A 19,337-nucleotide genomic window follows, 5' to 3' on the forward strand; every position below is an offset into this window, starting at 1 on the left:
CTCAGCCTTCCACTTCCCAGCTTTATTCTCCTCCTCCCCCCTTGTCCCGCCTATACTTCCTGCCTAGCCAATGGCCAATCAGTGTTTTATTTATTGACCAATCAGAGCAACACATTTGCCATACAGAACATCCCACAGCAAGGTCATCTTTAGCTACATAGCCAGTTTGAGGCTAGCCTGGGATACATGAGAATCTGTCTTAACAAAACAGGGACCAGAGCGATGGTGCAGAGGTAAAGAAACTGCACAGTCGTGAGGACTGGAGTTTGCATCCTCACACATGCACAATAAGCCTGTCATCTCTCAAACTCAGAAAATTAAGCTCTAAGATTGAATATCCTCTTCTGACCTCTGTGCCTAAGCACGCACCCACAACTGAGCTCTTACACAAGTGTGTGTGTGTTCACACGCACACACAGCAAGATAAAATAAATCTTAAAAAAATAGTATATTTAACTTTATTTTATGTGAATTGGTGTAAATGTGTCAGATAACCTGGAACTGGAGTTACAGACAGTTATGAGCCACCATGTGGTTGCTGGGAATTGAATCCAGGTCCTCTGGAAGAGCAGCCAGTGCTCTTAACCACTGAGTCACCTCTCCAGCCGTGATAAAATAAATCTTTAAGATAGAAACGAAAAGAGATTTTAGGTATCATCAGTTTTGAAGCAGAAAACTAAAGATACAGCAGTGTTGCCTGAGAAGGTGTGGACCTAAAGAAAGTCAACTTGACATTGTCAAAATAGTTCCTGATTATAGCCTGAGAGTTTTCAAATATTAATTGTGAGTATTTATGAGTAGTTTGCACATGCTGAGGAGATATTCTGTTTGCTAATGTTAAAACATGCTTAGGAAAAAAAAAACATGCTTAGGTTATCTTGTATTTGTTTTTGTCTTAAAGGGGAAAAGCCTTCATCATCCCCAGAGTGACCATTTCCAGAATGATGGTGTTGGTGAGTAGAACTTTTATTTTTTTTAAACAAAATTTGCTATGGGAAAGAGCTTTCTGTCTTTCTGTCTATCTGTCTCTCCTCTGCCACCCCCCCCCATCTCTGAGGCATGTAAAGATATGAACTTCGTAGTTTTAGTGAATTCTTTTACTCTTTTATGACATGTTAATTTCTGAAAAGTGGTCAGATTGTAGCTACCAGCACACAGCCTTTTACACAACTTAAGTCTTCTCAAAGTATTTCTATCCTATAAATGTGATGTCATAAAAATTTCAAGATAAAGTTTATTAGAACCATCTTGAATACCATTGTGATACAGGCATAACCTTCACTCCATATGTGACTGAGTTACAACCGTAAGTCAGAACTTGGTTCTGAGGAACTGTCTGCTCCTAGTCTTGAGGCTGCTGCTACAAGTTGTGCACTCATGCTTCTGTGTCTTGAAGACTTACCTCCAGCTTCTCAGAAGTTAACACTGCAGGCTTTGGAAAGTCCCCTTCGCACAGCTGCGGCTGATGTTCAAGAGCCCCATGGAACGGTTTTCTAATGTGCTTTATTCTGCACACTTGTTCTTTGGTGGAGGCGTTTCATGGGTCTCCTGGGAAATGTGTTTTTGCTATGGATGACTGGAGCATTTCTGTCCAGGTCAGTGTGTACACCTATTGAGTCTCCTTTTTTTGGTTTGTTTTACAGTTCAGCCCAATCCTTCTGTACTCATTGGCAATCCTATTAGAGCATTTACACCTCCACCCCCTCTTGGACCTCACCCAAGTTTGGGAAAGTCTCCAAGCCCCGTTCAAAGAATAGATCCTCACACCGGGACAAGTATTCTTTATGTACCTGCTGTCTATGGAGGGAATGTGGTCATGTCGGTGCCTTTGCCTGTAAGTGGACGTTTGAAATACTTTCTCCTGAGTCAGGTTGTGCCAGCCTTTGCTTTTCAGTGCTGGGCATCAAACCAAGGGTCTCTGAATGCTCAGCAGTCACTACTGTGCCACACCCGTACCCATATACTCTCTTATTTTAACTTTCCAGTGCCCATGAGATTCTTTTAAAGTAACTTGTTTAACTACTAAGTTTTGAAATGTCCAAAGAAATGTGTATTATTATGTGTAACTTGTTGGTTTACCACAGAATATGAAGAAGTCTGTGAGTAGTATGTTTTAATTCATTTAAGCCTTTGAATTCTTCTGAAATATTTTTTTTCCTTCCTGAGGAGAATTGTATAAGTGATGCATTTATTTGTCTTTTGCATCTTATTCTCAATCATGAACTGTTCTTAAGCAGCGGAGTTATTGGAGGAGACAGAGACCTTTAGTTCTCTTGGGTCTGAATTTGTCTAGGAAATCCCCAAGCTTTATGAAACATTAGTGCCACATGAGAACACTACTGAAATTCTGAGAAGAGATTTTTTAGAGGGCTTCTATCTTATGTATAAACTCATTTTTATATCCTTTTTGAAATGTTTGGTACTTTTTGTTCAACTTGTAGAAACATCAATATTTCTAAATTTAGAAGTTTTAGTCTAGGACACAGTTTATTGAAGTGAGGTAATTTCAGGCAGAGGTGATCTTGTCAGAGAGCTTTGGCACTCCTGCCCATACCCATGAAGAGAAAACTGCTGAGCTGCAAGCATTCTTGCTCTTGTCGGCCATGGTAGGCCACAAGCATGGCAGCTAAGCAGAGTAATTGTCACACCTGTGCCTCAGAGGCTTTGGACTTGAGCTGAGTTATTTCTTCCCGGACACCTGGCAACATGATACATGATCTGCTTGAAATAGACTCTCGGTTAGGATTTCTATTTCGTTTTACTAGGTCAGAGAAGCTTTTAGTGTGTAAGATTTCTGAGAGTCTGCATCCAGCAGTTCTAACAGTGACAACAGCAGTTGTCATTACCATCCCATCTGTGGTACCCTGGAGAGATCATGTGTATCTAGGCAAGCTTTCTGCCTCTGTGAAGGGGATTTAAGGTAGAGTTGAATCAATCAAAAGCACTAATTAACATAATGACCTGTTTGAATTTTGCCTGCTGTGAGTGAGCATTAAATGGTTGTTATTCATGAAAGGTTAGAATACCTACTCTCCGAGTTGAGAGGCCCTGCACTCCCTCTCTGTTCTTTGATCCAGTCTGTTAAACTATGTAACCATGCAGTTTTCATTTAAAAAGATCATTTTCATGGTAATCTGTGTGTATGTCCTTGTGGAGGGAAAATGATTCAGGAGTGTAAACTGCTTTGACGTATTAGGGACTAAGTATCAGTTTCAAGTCCTATTTCCTTCTAACTCCCAGTGGTCCATTTTCCTAACATGGTAAAGATTTTGAGAATCAGGTTTGAGCCATTAAGGATGTAGTAGTGATTCCATCCATTGTTACTGTTGAATAATATCAACATGGTAGTTGGGTAAAATTATGGTCTCTCTATGTGTATGATTGTTTTTTGCTAATCAACAACATTATATCAGTTTGTGTTCAGAAATATACTCAGTTCAATTACTTTATTTCTTATAATAATTTAGGTGCCATGGACAGGATACCAGGGTAGGTTTGCAGTTGATCCTCGGATTATTACACACCCAGCAGCGATGGCCTACAATATGAACTTATTACATACACATGGACGTGGATCGCCGATCCCCTATGGCCTTGGACATCACCCACCTGTCAACATAGGGCAGCAGCAGAATCAGCATGTAGAGAAGGATCAACAGGAGCAAAATCGAAACGGTAGGTGGAATCCCCTTAGACATTTTGTGGCTTCAGCCCCCACCCTGGGTCCTTGAGTTAATGTTGTGTGTGGTGTGAGGTAAGGTCTGATACATTGGTGTGGTGTTTTGTTTGTTTGGCATGTCTATGGTCATTGGCTCCAGGATCATCTATAGAAAGTTCTGTTCTCCTGTCACTGGGCTACCTTGACACACATGCTCAAATCACCCCACCATCCTTGGACTCTTTTTTTTTCATTGGTGTCTGTTTGCGTTAGTATTATTTGTGCCGGCCTGAGTACTGTAGTTTTGGACATGCTCCTAGGAAAACAGGCTGTCTAAGTGCTCCTACCTCATTCTTTCCCAAAATTGCCTAGTTCAGGCTTTTTTTCCATTTCCATAAACAGTTCAGAATCAGCTTATCTTTTTTAAAAACAAACAAACAAAAAACACCGAAAGTTTGCTGGGCTTTTGATTTGGATTACATTAAGTTTTTAGGTCAGTGTTGGAATAATTGGGAGCTTAACAATATTAAGCCTCTGGTCTATGGACAGAGTATATGTGTCCCTATCTTTTTAGATCTTAATTTCTTCCAACATTTAAAAGCATTTTACATGTAAAGCCTTTGGGTAGAAGCTCGATTAAAATGACTGTTTCGTGTAATGTCTTCCTCATTAGTACATTCCACAGTTCTGATATGTTATGTTTGCATTTTTATTGAGTTCAGTATACTTTAAAATACTTTTGAATTTCTCTCAAAGTTAAAAATAGATTCATGGACTGGGTGGGGTGGTGCTTGCCTGTAATCTCAGCATTGGGAAGACTCAGGCAAGAGGATTCTGAAATCCAAGCTAACCTGGTTGCAATGTAGTAAGACCCTGTTTCAGAAAGAAAACCAAAAAGATTATATCCATGGGTTATTTAGGATGATGAGTTTCAATTTCTGTTTATTAGTGATTTTCTAAAATGTTTACTGTAACTGGTTCCTACTTTTAATTCCATCATGGTAAGAGAGCATATTTTGTATGGCGTGAATCCTGTTGAATTCATTGAGATTTGTGGTCTGTCTTTATTAATGCTTTATGGGTACCTGGAAGCACTGGAATGCTTAGGGTGAGCTGGTCAGGGTGGCTGCTCAAGTCTTTTGTGTCCTTACTGCTTTTCTGTCTTTTCTGTCACTTTCTGAAGAGAGGAATTAGTCTCTGAAAACAATGTATTTGTCTACCTTTTGTATTATTTTTCTGAGACAAAGTCTCAGCTAGGCTGGCTTTGGACTGCTTATATAGCCCGGGGTGTCCTTGAACTCCTAGTGTTTCTGCCTTACTTCCCCCAAGAGCTCGGTTGACAGGTTTATTTCCTATGCCAGGCTTGTCTAGATTTTCTTTATGTTCTGTTCTCATAAATTTTAGGGGTCTGTTATTAGGAGATAAGCATTCAAGAGTATGTCCTTGGGTGACTCATTTAGTGTTACAGAATGACTGTTCCTGGTGATGTTCTTGACTCTGAGGTCTACTTTAGTCAACATCTGTGGAGCTCTTGGGCTTTTTTTTTTGACCAATGACAGTGGTGCATATTTGTTTTTGACCCTTTGCTTTTATCCTGTTTGTATCATTAAGGTACATTTCTGAGGCTGGGGCTCCAGTGCAGTGGGAAAGGCAGATTTCATTTACGTTTTACCCATGGGACTACCCAAAAGCAGCAGCTAAGTGTGTTGCTAGTAGATAGTTTATAATTAGTATTCCTTCTTTTGGCCCTGCCTGGCCTGGAACTCCACATAGACCAGGCTAGCCTCAGACTCAGAAGTCTGCCTGCCTTTGCCTCCTGAATGCTGGGTTTAAAGGTGTACACCTCTACACTGAAATGGTTTTTTTTTTTTTTAATCTTGGTTTCTGTGAGCTTGATGTTTGTAGGGTGTACTTATAATTCTACTTGATATCTTTTGTTGGCTTATTAGTTACGACATAGTTAATAGTATTTTAGTTGTATTGGGGCTAGTATATATCTTTAACTTCTGTAGTATACCTTCCAACTTATGTTCCATATACCGTGCCGAGTGAAAGGACTGACGGAAGTTCAGAACTTCCTCTCTGGGCTTTGGTGGCCATGCATTTACTTTAATTTTCTTTTTTTTCAGACAGGCTTTCTCTGTGTAGTTCTGACTGTCTTGGAACTTGCTCTGTAGACCAGGCTGGCCTAGAACTCACAGAGATCCACCTGCCTCTGCCTCCTGAGTACTAGGATTAAAGGTGTATACCACCATGACCCAGTGCATTTTACTTTTATGTAGGTTTATTTAAAAATATTACTGGCCGGGTGGTGGTGGCGCACGCCTTTAATCCCAGCACTCGGGAGGCAGAGCCAGGCGGATCTCTGTGAGTTCGAGGCCAGCCTGGATTACCAAGTGAGTCCCAGGAAAGGCGCAAAGCTACACAGAGAAACCCTGTCTCGAAAAACCAAAAAAAATAAAAAATAAAAATAAAAATATTACTGGTGGTTTTTTTTTTTTTTTTTTTAAAGTATCGTTTTACAGACTTGCCTGGCAGTCTCAAGACCCTGGCTTCTTTGACGCCTAGCACAGAGGAAAGTGTGTGTGTGTGTGTGGGGGGGCATCATTAGCCTTATTTTTCATATCTATGTAGTATACTGTGCTTTCTCTGTCTGCTTTAAAGGTTTTTTTTTATACTGGTCTTAGCAATTTGATTATAATATGCCTTCGGGAAGGTTTCCGTTTGCTTTTTGGGTGTATGTGTATGTTGGATCTTTTTATAGTTACGATGTTTGGAGATTTTCAAGGTTGATATCAGCAGATACTCTGTCTGACCGCCTGCCCTCTGCTCTTGTGGCCCCATTTACTCATGCATTCAGATGCGTAACATCCCCCAAAGCTCATGACTGGCCCTTTGTTGGTTCTTTTCAGGGTCTTTCTCTGTGTTTTGGTTTTGGTAGTTTCTGTTGATTTTCTCCTTAGCTTGCCTTGTTTTTCTTATGCACTATCTAATCTTCTGGGCAGCCATTAGTTTTTAACCTTGACCATTACAGTTCCCATGTCTTCATGTGCAGTGATCAGTCAGCTCTGATTTGACAGTTCATTTCCAGAGTTCTGGTGCTGCTGCTAGAGCATTTCTCAGAAAACACCCAACTTAGGCTTAATTCTTTCAGACTAGAGCTCTTCACATTTGTGAAGTTAGGCTAGTCTACTCTAATTTTATTGAAATACCTTACCCTGGCTTCCTCTGTCATCCATCACCTACTTACGTTCGAAATGTTTGCACATTGTAACTCCTGTTGCCGTGACAGAATGGCTGAGGTCAGCAGTTCATAAGAAAGAAAGATGTGTTTTGGCTTCTAGTTTCAATGGATACGTACGGTCCACCCTTGCTTTGTCCCGTTGCTGCGGGCCTGTGGCCTCCCAGGACATTATGATGGCATGTGTGCTGGAGGGCTTCTGTTTGCTTCATGGGAGTAGGGAAGGAGAAAGCCAGAGAGAAAGGGGCTGGAGTCCCAAGCGCACTTCTGTCCTCTAGTCCCCACCTCCTAAGGTTTCCTCTTCCCTGTAGCAAACAGGCTGGAGGACAAGCCTCTCCATGTGGGCTTTCAGGGAGCTTGTAGATCAAGCCCTAACAGTCAGCCTAGATTCCTTCAGTGAGTTGGATGGATATATCATTTGGATTTTCACTTAATTGCATTTGCAAATGAACAAAGTGTTGAGCCTTTATGAGCGGGCAGGAGTACCAAGACCTTTTATATGTCTAGTTTTTAAAAAAATGAGACTGTAAATTCCTGGAGAGTGGACTGTTTTCTTTTTTATTTGCTGTTTTCAGGTTGTTTCTCCTTAGTGAAGCTTTTGCCCTGTCATTTTTCATTATAACTTTTCCTTTTTGGCAGAGAAGCTGCAGCTCTGAAAACAGAGAACTAGAATGCACATAGTAGTATAAAGTGATAAGAATGAGTGCATGTTGTTGAAACTATTCTACTTTGTCTAGTGTTGAATAGTCACTGGAAATATATTCACTGGAGATAATTATAAGGATTTAAAAATATTTTCTTAGGTAAAACTGATACAAATAACCCTGGACCTGAAATTAATAAGATCCGAACACCAGAGAAAAAGCCTACAGAGCCCAAACAGGTATGCTGCTCCCATCAACTGAGTGTGTGGTTCTGGTGGGGAAGGTCTGATTGGCCCAAAGCATCTCCCACTTCCCATGTATGTTAAGCTCATTGTTTCAGTAGGGCATACCACCCTTCTCCTGTCCCGTTGTCTTTCATTAAGTTATTTCCTTTGCATGTAAATATTTCTTCAGATTTTCTTCTTTTAAAAAATTTAAATATTCATTTCATTTTATGTGTATAAGTGTTTTGCCTACATGTATGTATGTGCACTACATGGGTGCCCGTGGAGGTTGGACGAGGCCATCAGAGCTCCTGCAACTGGAGTTAGATGGGTGTGAGCCACCGTGTGGGTGCTGGGAATTGAGCCTGGGTCATCTGCAAAAGTAGCAAGATCTCTTAACTGCTGAACTGTCTCTCCAGCCCCCTTCCTCAGATTTTCTTTAATTCAGCAATAGACTCCTCATGGTAAAAAGTTGTATGAAGACGGAGCTACAGGTGTCTCATTGACAGTGACTTTGGCCTGGAAAGGACTGTGGTAGTGACTCCCTCAGTGCCTGGCCTTGTCCTCCACACCCACTGTGGAGATCCTTAACCTTGTGTCTCCCCATTTGTCTGCTCTTCCTGCGTCTGTGCTGGAACAGGTTGGAGAAGACCGTGTTGTTGGTGGAAGTAGTGTGGCTGGAAGCTGTGTGTTTCAATTTCAGCGAGACTCCGCCCTCTCCTTTCTTGGGCAGTGCTTAGCTCCTTGGTCCTGGTTCCTCGGTGGCTCTTCTCAAGCCTGGCACCTCACAATGTGGAAATGACTGCTCTGGACACACCACCGTCAGGCTTGTGCCCTGCTAGTTGATGCTGGTTTATGCATAGTTTTAGCTATGCATAAGAAGTGCATAACTCACTTTGTATGTGTCCTTGAGCCTCTTTACTTTCTTAGCACTGGCCGAAGATGAAGGCCTCTTGAGTTGACTGTCCCTGTCCTCCCCAGGTCACCTCACTAACTCCAGGCTCTCAGCCTTCTCAGCTGTGTAGACCCCTCCCACCCACTGATTCTTCCCACTCTGCTTGCCATGCACTTACTCATGTTCTAGCCTCACATGTGAACCCTGGCTGGCAGACTTTCAAAGATGCTTTCTCCTGGCATGTGGCTCAGTGGTAGTGTCTACCCAGCACACACAAGACCCTGGATTCAGTGCCCAGTGCCACACAACCACAGCAAAAGAGTACAGAAAGAAAGATGTGTTCTTTGACCTCTGCCTCCTGGAGTCTCGTCTTAACCCACACAGTCTAGGTCTAGTCCCAGGGTCTCACCGTGGCTGTGCACCCCATGCACTGTCTCACCACAGCTCCTGCTTCTTTGGTTGTTTCACTTTGTTATTTTCCTTAACACACCATCTCTTTTACCTACAACTCTCTGTTAGACGCCTTCTGGGGTTTTATTTGTTTGTTTGTTTCTTGTAATACATCCCCCTCTCCTCTCTCCTCATGACCCTAGCTCTCAAGTTGTGATTTCCCAGAGTTCTGTGTGGTCCCACTTCTCTTGGAAGTCTATGGCTGATGGCTATAACCTAGTCTGAGTTGTGTCTTTAAGTGCCCACATCGTAAGAAAGACTTCAGTTTGGATCCCCAACCTGTGCCTAAGCAGCTCTTCTCTGTCTTCAGTCTCAAGTACCCAGCATGTCTGACTGACAGAGGCCAAAGATGGAAGGCATATTGTAGGAGGAACTGCGGTGTGAGTGAGGCAGCCAGGAAACTTCCTGATTGAGTCAGAGGTCTGCTGCAGAGAAAGTCAACCTAATAATAGGGGTCTGAAGCAGCCCGCATCTACCGCTGACCCTCAGCTCCTTTCCTTTTAATGTCTGTCCCATGCCTCTTAATACCGAGGCACTGAATTAAACAGAGCTTGGAGTTCTTTTTTTTTTTTTTTTTTTTCCATGTTTCTTGCGCCCCAAAGCAAAGCATCAGGATGTAAAGAAACTGGAACATGGCTAGCAGGTAGCCTTGTTTTCTAACAGAAGATTTCTAACAGAAATTTAAAAGCCACAACATGACCGACACTTAGCTATCTTGATTCTAATTTTAATAGCACCTAGAACTAGCACTTAGAACTTAGCTACCTCCAACTACATCTGCCACTGCTGCTTCCACTGAAGGATCCTAAAATGCCATTTATTCTCCCTCCACACCCTTCTCTCTCTCTCTCTCTCTCTCTCTCTCTCTCTCTCTCTCTCTCTCTCTCTCTCTCTCTCCCTCCCTCCCTCCCTCCCTCCCTCCCTCCCTCCCTCCCTCTCCCCCCCCCCCCCCCCCCCCGAGCTGAGAACCCAACCCCCACACCTTCTCAATCACACATCACATTCACTTTCTCTGCAGCTCCTTCCTACTTCAAGATCATAGAGTATCGTGGTCATGAGCTTCCTGTCTGTCAGAGTCAAAAGTGATGGAATCATTAAAACAGCAGTGTAGCCACAAACAGCCATGACATGTGACCATAGCCTTGTGTGTGTGGTCAGAGTGTGCACATCCACAGTGTCTTTTGGAGAGAGTTGTGTCTCTGGCTAATGGAGCTTTGCCATCCACAAGATTATGAGTTGAATGAAGAAATGTTTGTTTATGAGGAGCCTCAGTTAGGTTCTGAGATGTGAACAACAGGTATAACAACTGCTTAGGAAGACCAGAGCACTTTGTTTTTTAAACACTTCATACACCCAGCAATCTCAGGGACCCAAAGGGCCAAGTGGTGAGGTGTGACTGCTCTTGGTGTATGGTTGGCATTGCAGCTGGCTGAAACGGCCTGGTCAGTATTCCTCGCTTAAATCAGGAACCCAGCTCCCCGCTCTGTTTTCCTGGGGAGGGATCGGCACGCTGTCTAGCTTTACAGGCTTTGGCTAAGCAAGCACCCTGCAATTCTCACTGACAAGATGACACCCAACAGTTTATGGAGTGGCTTAACAGCTGGAGGAGAAAAAGGGTCACTTTACATATTATTGTTTTTATTTTTCACATTATCAACACTTACAGTCAAACTTGCATTTCAAGACAACCACGCTTTTTAACTTCAAACTTTTTCTTCGGTGGTTCTCCAAAGCTTAATGGCATCAAACTTGATGTTTGCGCTCAGAGTTGAGTCAGTCAGGGTCTGTGTGATTGATGTCAAGAAGGGGAAACTAACATGTAAAGAAGTAAAGATCTAGCTCTATGAACAGGAAATGTGTACCCCACATCTGCTGTGCTAATCTCTCCCTTTGTTTATTAGAACGTTCTTCTCTCCCTGGAGCACCCCAGCTTGTTTTGGAATACTCGGCTCAGACGCCATTGCTTTTCTGAAGGTTTCTTTACTTTTCTTAGCCCTAGTATCTTATACGACCCCTCTTTCCAATGTCTCTTGTGTTTATATAGAGCCTCCACTTTTTCTATAAAGGGCTAGACGATCTCAGGCTGCGTGTTCGTGGCGTGTATGTTCAGCTGTTCAGAGCTGTTCAGCTCTGCCATGGTAGCGTGAAAGGAGCCATGAATGACATGTAAATGGTTGACTGTGTTCCGAGAAGACCTTATTTACAGGTTCAGGGCACTGGAGCCAGAGTGCCTGGGCCGAGTGTAGCTCCTGCTCTAAACTCTTGAGGGTGTATACTGAATTTTATTGTTGCTTTTTAATCTTCAGAATCAGACACAGTGCACTTAATAGCCCCCCCACCCCCCCACCCCGGAATGTTAAGAGAAAGAATGTCCAACTATGTAACGACAAAAGTCAGCAGCCGTAATGGTTCTACAAAGGTGTCATGGTATCTAAGTTCATTTGAAAGTTGCCAGACACGCAGTTTTTATTAACGTTGATTTGTTTGGAGAAGTAGATTGGATATATTAAAAACAATAAAATCAGAGGGAAAGAGCACATTTTGTTGATTTATATCTGAAGGAAATTAATGGTTCTCTTTCTAAGAAAGAAAGTGTGAAATTGAAAATAGTATAGCAGGAATTAGAGTGGCCATTTTAATAAACGGCAGTGGCTTTTCTTCAGACTCAAATTTAATATGCTGTGTTTCCTCTGTCATCTTTTTTAATTTATAAGAATATGCCCTTATTTGATTGTCAAAGGTGATTGATTCTGCACCTCAGCACTCCCATTGCTGCTGATAAGAGCATATTATAGCCTTTAAGTGGGGTGTGCTTGGGAAAGGATAAAAGCCGCTGAGTGAATTCAGGGTTTTTTGCAGTTAAAATTGTTTCTTGTTTTTGTTTTTTCTTCTCTAGGTTGATTTGGAATCAAATCCACAGAACAGAAGTCCTGAATCCCGTCCCAACGTTGTTTATTCCAATATCAAATTTCCTCGAAAAGATAATCTCAACCCAAGACACATAAATCTTCCTCTTCCTGCACCACACGCACAGTATGCAATTCCTAGCCGCCATTTTCATCCGCTTCCTCAGCTACCCAGGCCACCATTTCCCATTCCCCAGCAGCACACCTTGTTAAATCAGCAGCAGAATAATTTGCCTGAACAACCAAATCAGGTGGCACCCCAGCCAAATCAGGTGGCACCCCAGCCAAATCAGGTGGTCCAGCAGCAAAGCCAGGCACCACCACAGGCCCCGCAGCCACTGCCTCAGCTCTCTCCTGCATTTCAGGCAGGGTCCACCAGTGCGTTTTTCAATAATGCAGCTGCTCACAGACCACAGTCTCCTGCTGCAGAGGCTGTGGTTCCCGAGCAGCAGCCACCTCCCATGCTTCCTGACGGTCACAGTCCGCTGAGAGCCATCACACAGCCTGGTCCCATCCTGGCATCTCCTCTGAACAACTTTGTTGATGAGAGCTCCCCAGGATTGCCTATAGGAGATGCTTTGGGTAAGCCTCCCTGTCACGATGTCACGTGTGAAGAGTCCCCAGGTTATTTGCTGAACACGGCATGTCCTATACAGTTTACTCTAGGCCAAGATTGATTCATGTCTCCAAATAATGCCAGAAAACCCAACCAATTAGTATAATAAAATTTGACTTCAAGTGTTATATGTACATATGTATATAATAACTATCCAGGTGACGTTATTTATACTAGCATTAGTACTGTAGCTCTGGGCTCTGGCAAATTTAGGAAGTAACTTTTACCTACCCGAACTGTAGCTATTTCTTTGTCTTTGTGGAGAAAATCTGGGTGTAAAGGTCTTTGCATAAAATTAACTTGAAGCCCCAAATGGACAAAAACAATTTTCCACACCTCCTTCTACAGATCGAGTACATGGAAGTGTAGCTCTGGAGACACTGAGGCAGCAGCAGGCCCGGCTGCAGCAGTGGAGTGAACAGCATGCCTATCTCAGCCAGGGCAGCATCCCGTATCCACACCATCACCATCCTCACCTCCCGCATCTTCCTCAGCCACCCCTTGGCCTCCACCAGCCAGCAGTGAGGGCAGAGTGGAAACTCGCTGGCAGAGTTGAGGATGAAGCAGAGACACCATTCTCAAGGTATTCCGGAAGCCCAGGGCCGGCCTGGGCACGAGCTGAGTTTTCTGCCTCACCCTAGCCCGTTAGCTCTCAGTTGGAACACAGTCTCAGATAAGTCCAGTGTTGGCCTTGCTGGTAGTGACCACAGAGTCCTCTCAGTTGACTCTAAAATATGGAGAATTTAGACATCATTCTTGTACAGATCTGCTCCTTGTCTGTTATCCAAAGAAACAAACCATTACTGGACTGTGTGCTTGTTGTTGTTTGTTTACTAGTAAATAAAAGAATGAGGACAGAAGGAAAATTTAAAAATTGTAAGTTTATCATTAATTTCTTTATCTAGTAGGGTAGTTGTCTAACTTCCTAGAGCTATAGGTTTTCTGAGGATTCACTCCTGACTCTGAGTGTATTTGTGGTCAGCATCATGTGACTGCTATAAACTGCTTCCTCCTCTCTGGAAAACACCCACTGTCACTGTGGCCCTTAAAGTTTGTTTGTTCCTTTCTTTCTTCTTCCTCCTCCTCCTCCTCCTCCTCCTCCTCCTCCTCCTCCCCCTCTTCTTCTTCTAGCATTTCTATTTTTCAAGTATACAAATTTTCTTTAATTGATTGATTTTTTTTATTTCATGTGTGTGAGTATTTTGCCTGCATGTATGGTATGTGTACCATGTGCATACCTGGTGCCTGAGGAAACAGAAGAGGGCATTGGATCCTTTAGAACTGGAGGTAGAGGTGGTTATGAGCCACCACATGGGTGCTGAGACTTGAACCAGGGTCCTCTATAAGAGCACAAGTGTTCTTAACTGGTGAGCCATCTCTCCAGCCTCTTAGTTACTTTTATTTTTGCATGTATGGGTATGTATGTGTGTGTACGGGTGTGTACATGTGTGTACGGGTGTATGTGTGTATGTATGAATGTGGGGGTCAGAGGACAGCCTGTGGGGAGTTGGTTCTTCTATCATGTCTGCCAGGATTAACTTGGATTGTCAGATTTGGTGGCCAGCATCTGTACCTACTGAGCTATCTCCCTGGCCCGTGGTGGCCTTTTATCACTTCCAGTTCTCATGTTGAGGCAAGGATGGACCCTTTTATGCAAAGGTAAAAACCAGTTAGGTAATTAACATCTTTACTGAGCATCTCTAGTTCAGAATCTGTTGGATGTCAATACTTAGTTTTGGATTAATTAATGGCAACCCTAATTAGGTATTGTGATTTGGTTTGCAGAAATCACACATGTGGTTGACTCGGCTCTTCTTAGTGCAGTGGGGGTCTCTCTCTGAGGTTTTCCCTCACATTTTCTTGTTTTTGTGTAGGTTTCAAGACTTACTCAGAGAGCTGTCTCATCGTGATCAAGGTGACACTCGAGAACAGGCTGAAATGCCACCACCTCAATCAAGACTTTTGCAATACAGACAAGTTCAGACCAGAAGCCCACCAGCAGTCCCGTCTCCCCCTTCCACCACAGACCACAGCAGCCACTTTTCTAACTTTAATGACAACAGCAGAGACATTGAAGTAGCCAACAACCCAGCATTCCCACAGCGCCTCCCACCTCAGCTCTTCGGCTCCCCCTTTTCGTTGCCATCTGAACACCTTGCCCCACCTTCCCTGAAATACCTGGCTCCTGAAGGAGCGTGGAATTTTGCTAACTTGCAACAGAATCACTTAATAGGGCCGGGTTTTCCCTATGGCCTACCTCCATTGCCTCCCAGGCCACCGCAGAACCCTTTTCTACACATACAGAACCATCAACATGCTATTGGTCAAGAGTCCTTTCACCCCCTGTCACCTCGCACAGTATCTTCTTCTTCGCTCCCCAGCCTAGAAGAGGTAAATGCTTTTCAGTGTTCTTCTGTCTTGGGATCAGTTGGCTGTGAACAAACACTGTTGCTGTTTACCCATTTGATAAAAGGAGATCTTACCAGATAGGATATCTTTTTTTTTTTCCTTCAGTTTTTCAAGACAAGGTTGGTTTCTCTGTGTAGCTTTTGGAGCCCGTCCTGGAACTCACTTTGTAGACCAGGTTAGCTTCGAACTCACAGAGATTCATCTGCCTCTGCCTCCCAAGTGCTAAGAATAAAGGCAAGCACCACCACTACCTGGCCCAAATATAATATCTTTAAACAATAATCTTTTCATGGAAAAATATTTTAATGTCTACCTCATTGTTCTATTTCGGATTTTGTGTGTGGTATTGTTGAAACATGACACCTCTTGAAAGTATTTTATTGCTGTTTGGGCATGTTTGACATCTGAGGATGCTCATATATGAATAGTGTTGGCCTTTTTACTCTGGGGAAATGGACCTTAGTGGCTTATCTTTTTATTAGGTCAATTTTGATAACCAGTACTTTCTAAAGATGTTGGTTTTTCTAGTGAGTGGCCAGTTCCAAGCACCAATTCCCCCACCTGTCTTCCTGAGGTTTTAGTGGGATGTTACTTATGAAGCAGTGGGCACCCAGTCAGACCAGTTTCCAAATGTCACAGCACCCTGTCAGTTAGCATAAGCCAGGCTGCTAAGAGTTAAGCATCTGGAGATAAGCTCAGCTTTCACCACAGGACTCTTCCATACTTCCACCTCAGCAGCAGTCACTGACATGAAGCATTTAGTGATTCCAGGGTAGAAGACTTTGAAAATGGCTGGAGAGATGATTCAGCAGTTAAGAATTCTAGGTGATCTTCCAGAGGACCTGGGAGGAGTTCCCAGCACCCACATGATGACTCACTGTAACTCCAGTTCCAAGGGATCCATTGCTTCTGGATTCCGTGGGCACATGCAGGCAGAACATGCATATGCATAAAACAAAAACATAATAATTTCCAAAACTGTGGAATGTGTCGACTGTTATTGTCTAGCTGTTCCCAGTGAGCTCACAGTGACTAAGGATAAGACTGTGGAAAGGAAGTAGCTGTTAGTTATCGTCTCCTCTTAAAACAGGATAAACAGTTACAGTTTTGTTTATTTGAGATAAGGTCTTAGTATGTAGCCCAGGCTGGTCTTGTACTCAAATCCTGCGGTCCTGTCCTCTTACGTACTTAGATTGCAGGCATGTATCTCCATACCTGGTTTGCAATTGTGAAACATGATTAAAATGTCTTTCTTTAGGACAGGGTCTCACTGTGAGTTCAAGCTATCCTTGAACCAGTAATCATCCTACTTCAGCCTCTTTGAGTTCTGGGATTATAGGCATGAGCCACCACACCTGGCTAACACAGATCTTTGGATGTAATCTTCCAACGAGTCATGAGACGTTATAGCAAATTATAGTTCTGTGAGAAGGCAGCCTATTCTGTTCCCCCTGCCACCAGTGCAGGCTGATTTCCAGGGCTGCCATAGAGCTGGAGAGCAGAGAATCTGACCTTTACCACAGAGTTGGTTATTTTTGTGAAAGTCTCTGGGTTTTCTTGACTGAATGTTCTCATAGAAGCTGCTAGTTTTTAGTTGCCTAGCCCAAAGAGTGGTTGATGCCTTTGGCAGTGTTGGTTGTCATCTGTATGGAAAAGTAGGCTTTGGCATCCGGTACTATGCCACTTTCCTGACACCAGGTGTGACGCCTTGCCTCTCTTGTTGAGGGTGCTCATACAACTGTTTGGTGGGGACTGTGTTCCTGTTCTCACAAGGTTGCATTGTTAATGCTTTGCTAAGCACCACTTCATACTCAACAATCGACTTTAATCACTGAGCTTTTGAAGTGGTCCGTGACTCTGGAATTTAACTTCTTTGTGCCCTGTTGCTTTCAGTGTTTGCTATTTTTGTGTCGCTGTGAGTATTATAAATACCTACCGTCATTTGTCAGTGAGTTCTTCTGCTTAGGAAAAACACTTGGTCATCTTGCTTCTGACACTAGGTTCGTGAGTGATGACTAACTTGCAGCAATTGAAGAAATTCTTTGACAAGGAAAATATTATTTTTACCACATTGTAGATTTTGACATTTTCAACGTATTAGGGTAAGTTCTGTGTGTTCAGAATGATCTTGTGTGAATCATCTCATACAGTGAATGACATATGTTCTCACTGCTTATTTCCGACCTTTTGAAATAATTTCTTTAACGTTAACAATACAAAGAAAGTTACTTTCTTCCCTCCTGTGGATTCTTTTCTTGCCGGAAACTTGGCGGATGCATCGGACACGAAGAAAACACTTGCATGTTAGTCGAACAGTTACCTTAAATGGAGATTTTGTTTCTTCATATTTTGTTGGACTAGGTTTTTGGTTTTATACTTATCTTTTGAGACAAGATTTTGCTCTGTAGTTCAAGCTGGCCTTAAACTATGGTCATCCTACTGTCTCACCCTCCTTAGTGCTGGGATGGCAGGCATGGACCACAAATACTCAGTTGTAATTTTTATTTCCTTCGGAAAAATGAAATGGATGGCCACTATAAAACATATAGAAGCCAGAAAAATCACCCTGCTTCACTACATAAAAATAGCTGCTGTAGCTAGCATTTTATTTAGCCTTTCCTGGTGGCCACAGATAAGAGTTAACCTAGGGTTGATTAACTGTCATGGAAACTGGATATAACCATGCCCCGCATCCTTGTGCCCTGCACTGCCCCGTCCAGTCTGCCTTTCCCCAAGCTCAGGGCACTCTGAATGGGACTCTGGTCTTACAGCTGTTTTCAGTTCTGAGAGTAATTCTCACTTTCTAACGAAGGCTGAACCTCACTGGTTTTCCTTCTTCACTCCAAATTCAGTGGAAGCTGTAGGTGGCCTTTGGCTGTGTGGATGAGGCTGGGACACACAAGATGCTGCCTTGTCCTGGGGCAGGCCCTGACCATTCTTAGCTGGCAATAGATGAATGAATTATTCCAGTTTGACTTCAAATACTAGTGCAAGTTTGGGATCGTGGTTTAATTTCCCTCCAGATACTTCCTAGTTATCTTTATACCTTCCCTGGCTTGTGATGTCATCACTAGCTAGAAGTAGCTTCCCTGTTAAATGACAGACTCTTTATATAGCATTGTATTCTGCTCCAGTGTCAGCTGGCGAGAAAATGCAATCAACAGAGAAGTCCATTCTTAGCTTTGGGACCTCTGAGGGCTCTATATTTCTGGTGGGCTCGATGAAGAGTTTTTCAAGGCTGGAGAGACAGCTCAGTGATTAAGAGCACTTACTGTTTTTGCAGAGAATCAGGGTTCGGTTCCCAGCACCCCCACTGTGGCTCACAACTGCCTATAACTCGAGCCCCAAGGGATCAGACACTCTCTTTTGGCCTCTGCGGGCTCCTGTATGCACATGGTAGGCTTACACACGTACACGTAAGTTAAAAATTTCTCTGAAGGCTGATCTGATTTTTATTTGTGTGAAAATACTCATTTTACATGGTATGACCTCACCTCTGAGGAGGAAGGCATTCTTCAGCATCTCCTGTACTGAAATCACTTTCTGGTCTTTGTGTTCGTTTTCTCCTTCAGCTTCTCTGTTCAGTCCTGTGACGCTCTTAACTTAAATGAGGCTCGATGTTGTAAGCTAACACACAACCTTCAGGGGTAGTGTGAAGGTCATGTGCTGTCTTGTCTCTTCATGTTTCGTAAGCATGTGCACATAAGAGGAGGAGGCCATTTTGTGGTTCTCCTACTAGTGGGAGTTTAGGATATCTTTGTCAACCCTTTCTCTTCCTCATATACCTGTAAACCCTTTTTAGATTTCTCTTTGAATTATGTTAAACTTAGAGCTTAAATTGGAAGGAATTTTATCCCTGGAAATTCTTTCAGTTTCTCCCTTAGGAAATCAATCTCTCTCTCTCTCTCTCTCTCTCTCTCTCTCTCTCTCTCTCTCTCTCTCTCTCTCTCTCTCTCTCCTCACTCTCCTGTGATTGTGTGTTTCTCTTTAAACATTCAGTAGTGTCTTCATATCCGGCCCCCATAGGATAGTGTGTTGTTTTATGCTCTGTTCACTCTTGTGGATGCAAGCTTCTTGCATTATACCTTTCAGGCATTTCATCTGGAAAGATAAATCCTCCTCCTCCTTAAGTGCCTGTAGATTTGTCAAGTTAAAACCTTGCATTTCCCCAGAGTGTGTGGTCCTGAGACTGGCACAGAACAGTTTCCAACTCAGCTGTGCTTCACTCGGAAATAGTCTGATTAAAGAAATAAATGGAGAAAATGAAAAGGTCTTTTCAAATTGTCACTGTACC

General features: G+C 43.0%; 1 protein-coding gene across 1 annotated transcript in view; it reads left to right on the forward strand.

The window, feature by feature from the left end:
• Positions 1-19,337, forward strand: part of Helz (helicase with zinc finger) — a 154,959-nt gene that overhangs the window by 124,100 nt on the left and 11,522 nt on the right. Inside the window, exons 25-31 of the mRNA XM_059272014.1 lie at positions 902-953; positions 1,644-1,834; positions 3,468-3,675; positions 7,703-7,782; positions 12,009-12,600; positions 12,983-13,217; positions 14,509-15,025. Of these exons, the coding sequence (XP_059127997.1) occupies positions 902-953; positions 1,644-1,834; positions 3,468-3,675; positions 7,703-7,782; positions 12,009-12,600; positions 12,983-13,217; positions 14,509-15,025 (1,875 nt within the window). The remainder of the gene's footprint in view (positions 1-901; positions 954-1,643; positions 1,835-3,467; positions 3,676-7,702; positions 7,783-12,008; positions 12,601-12,982; positions 13,218-14,508; positions 15,026-19,337) is intronic.

Source organism: Peromyscus eremicus, chromosome 8a (assembly GCF_949786415.1).
Source record: "Peromyscus eremicus chromosome 8a, PerEre_H2_v1, whole genome shotgun sequence".
In the NCBI taxonomy this organism is placed as follows: domain Eukaryota; kingdom Metazoa; phylum Chordata; class Mammalia; order Rodentia; family Cricetidae; genus Peromyscus; species Peromyscus eremicus.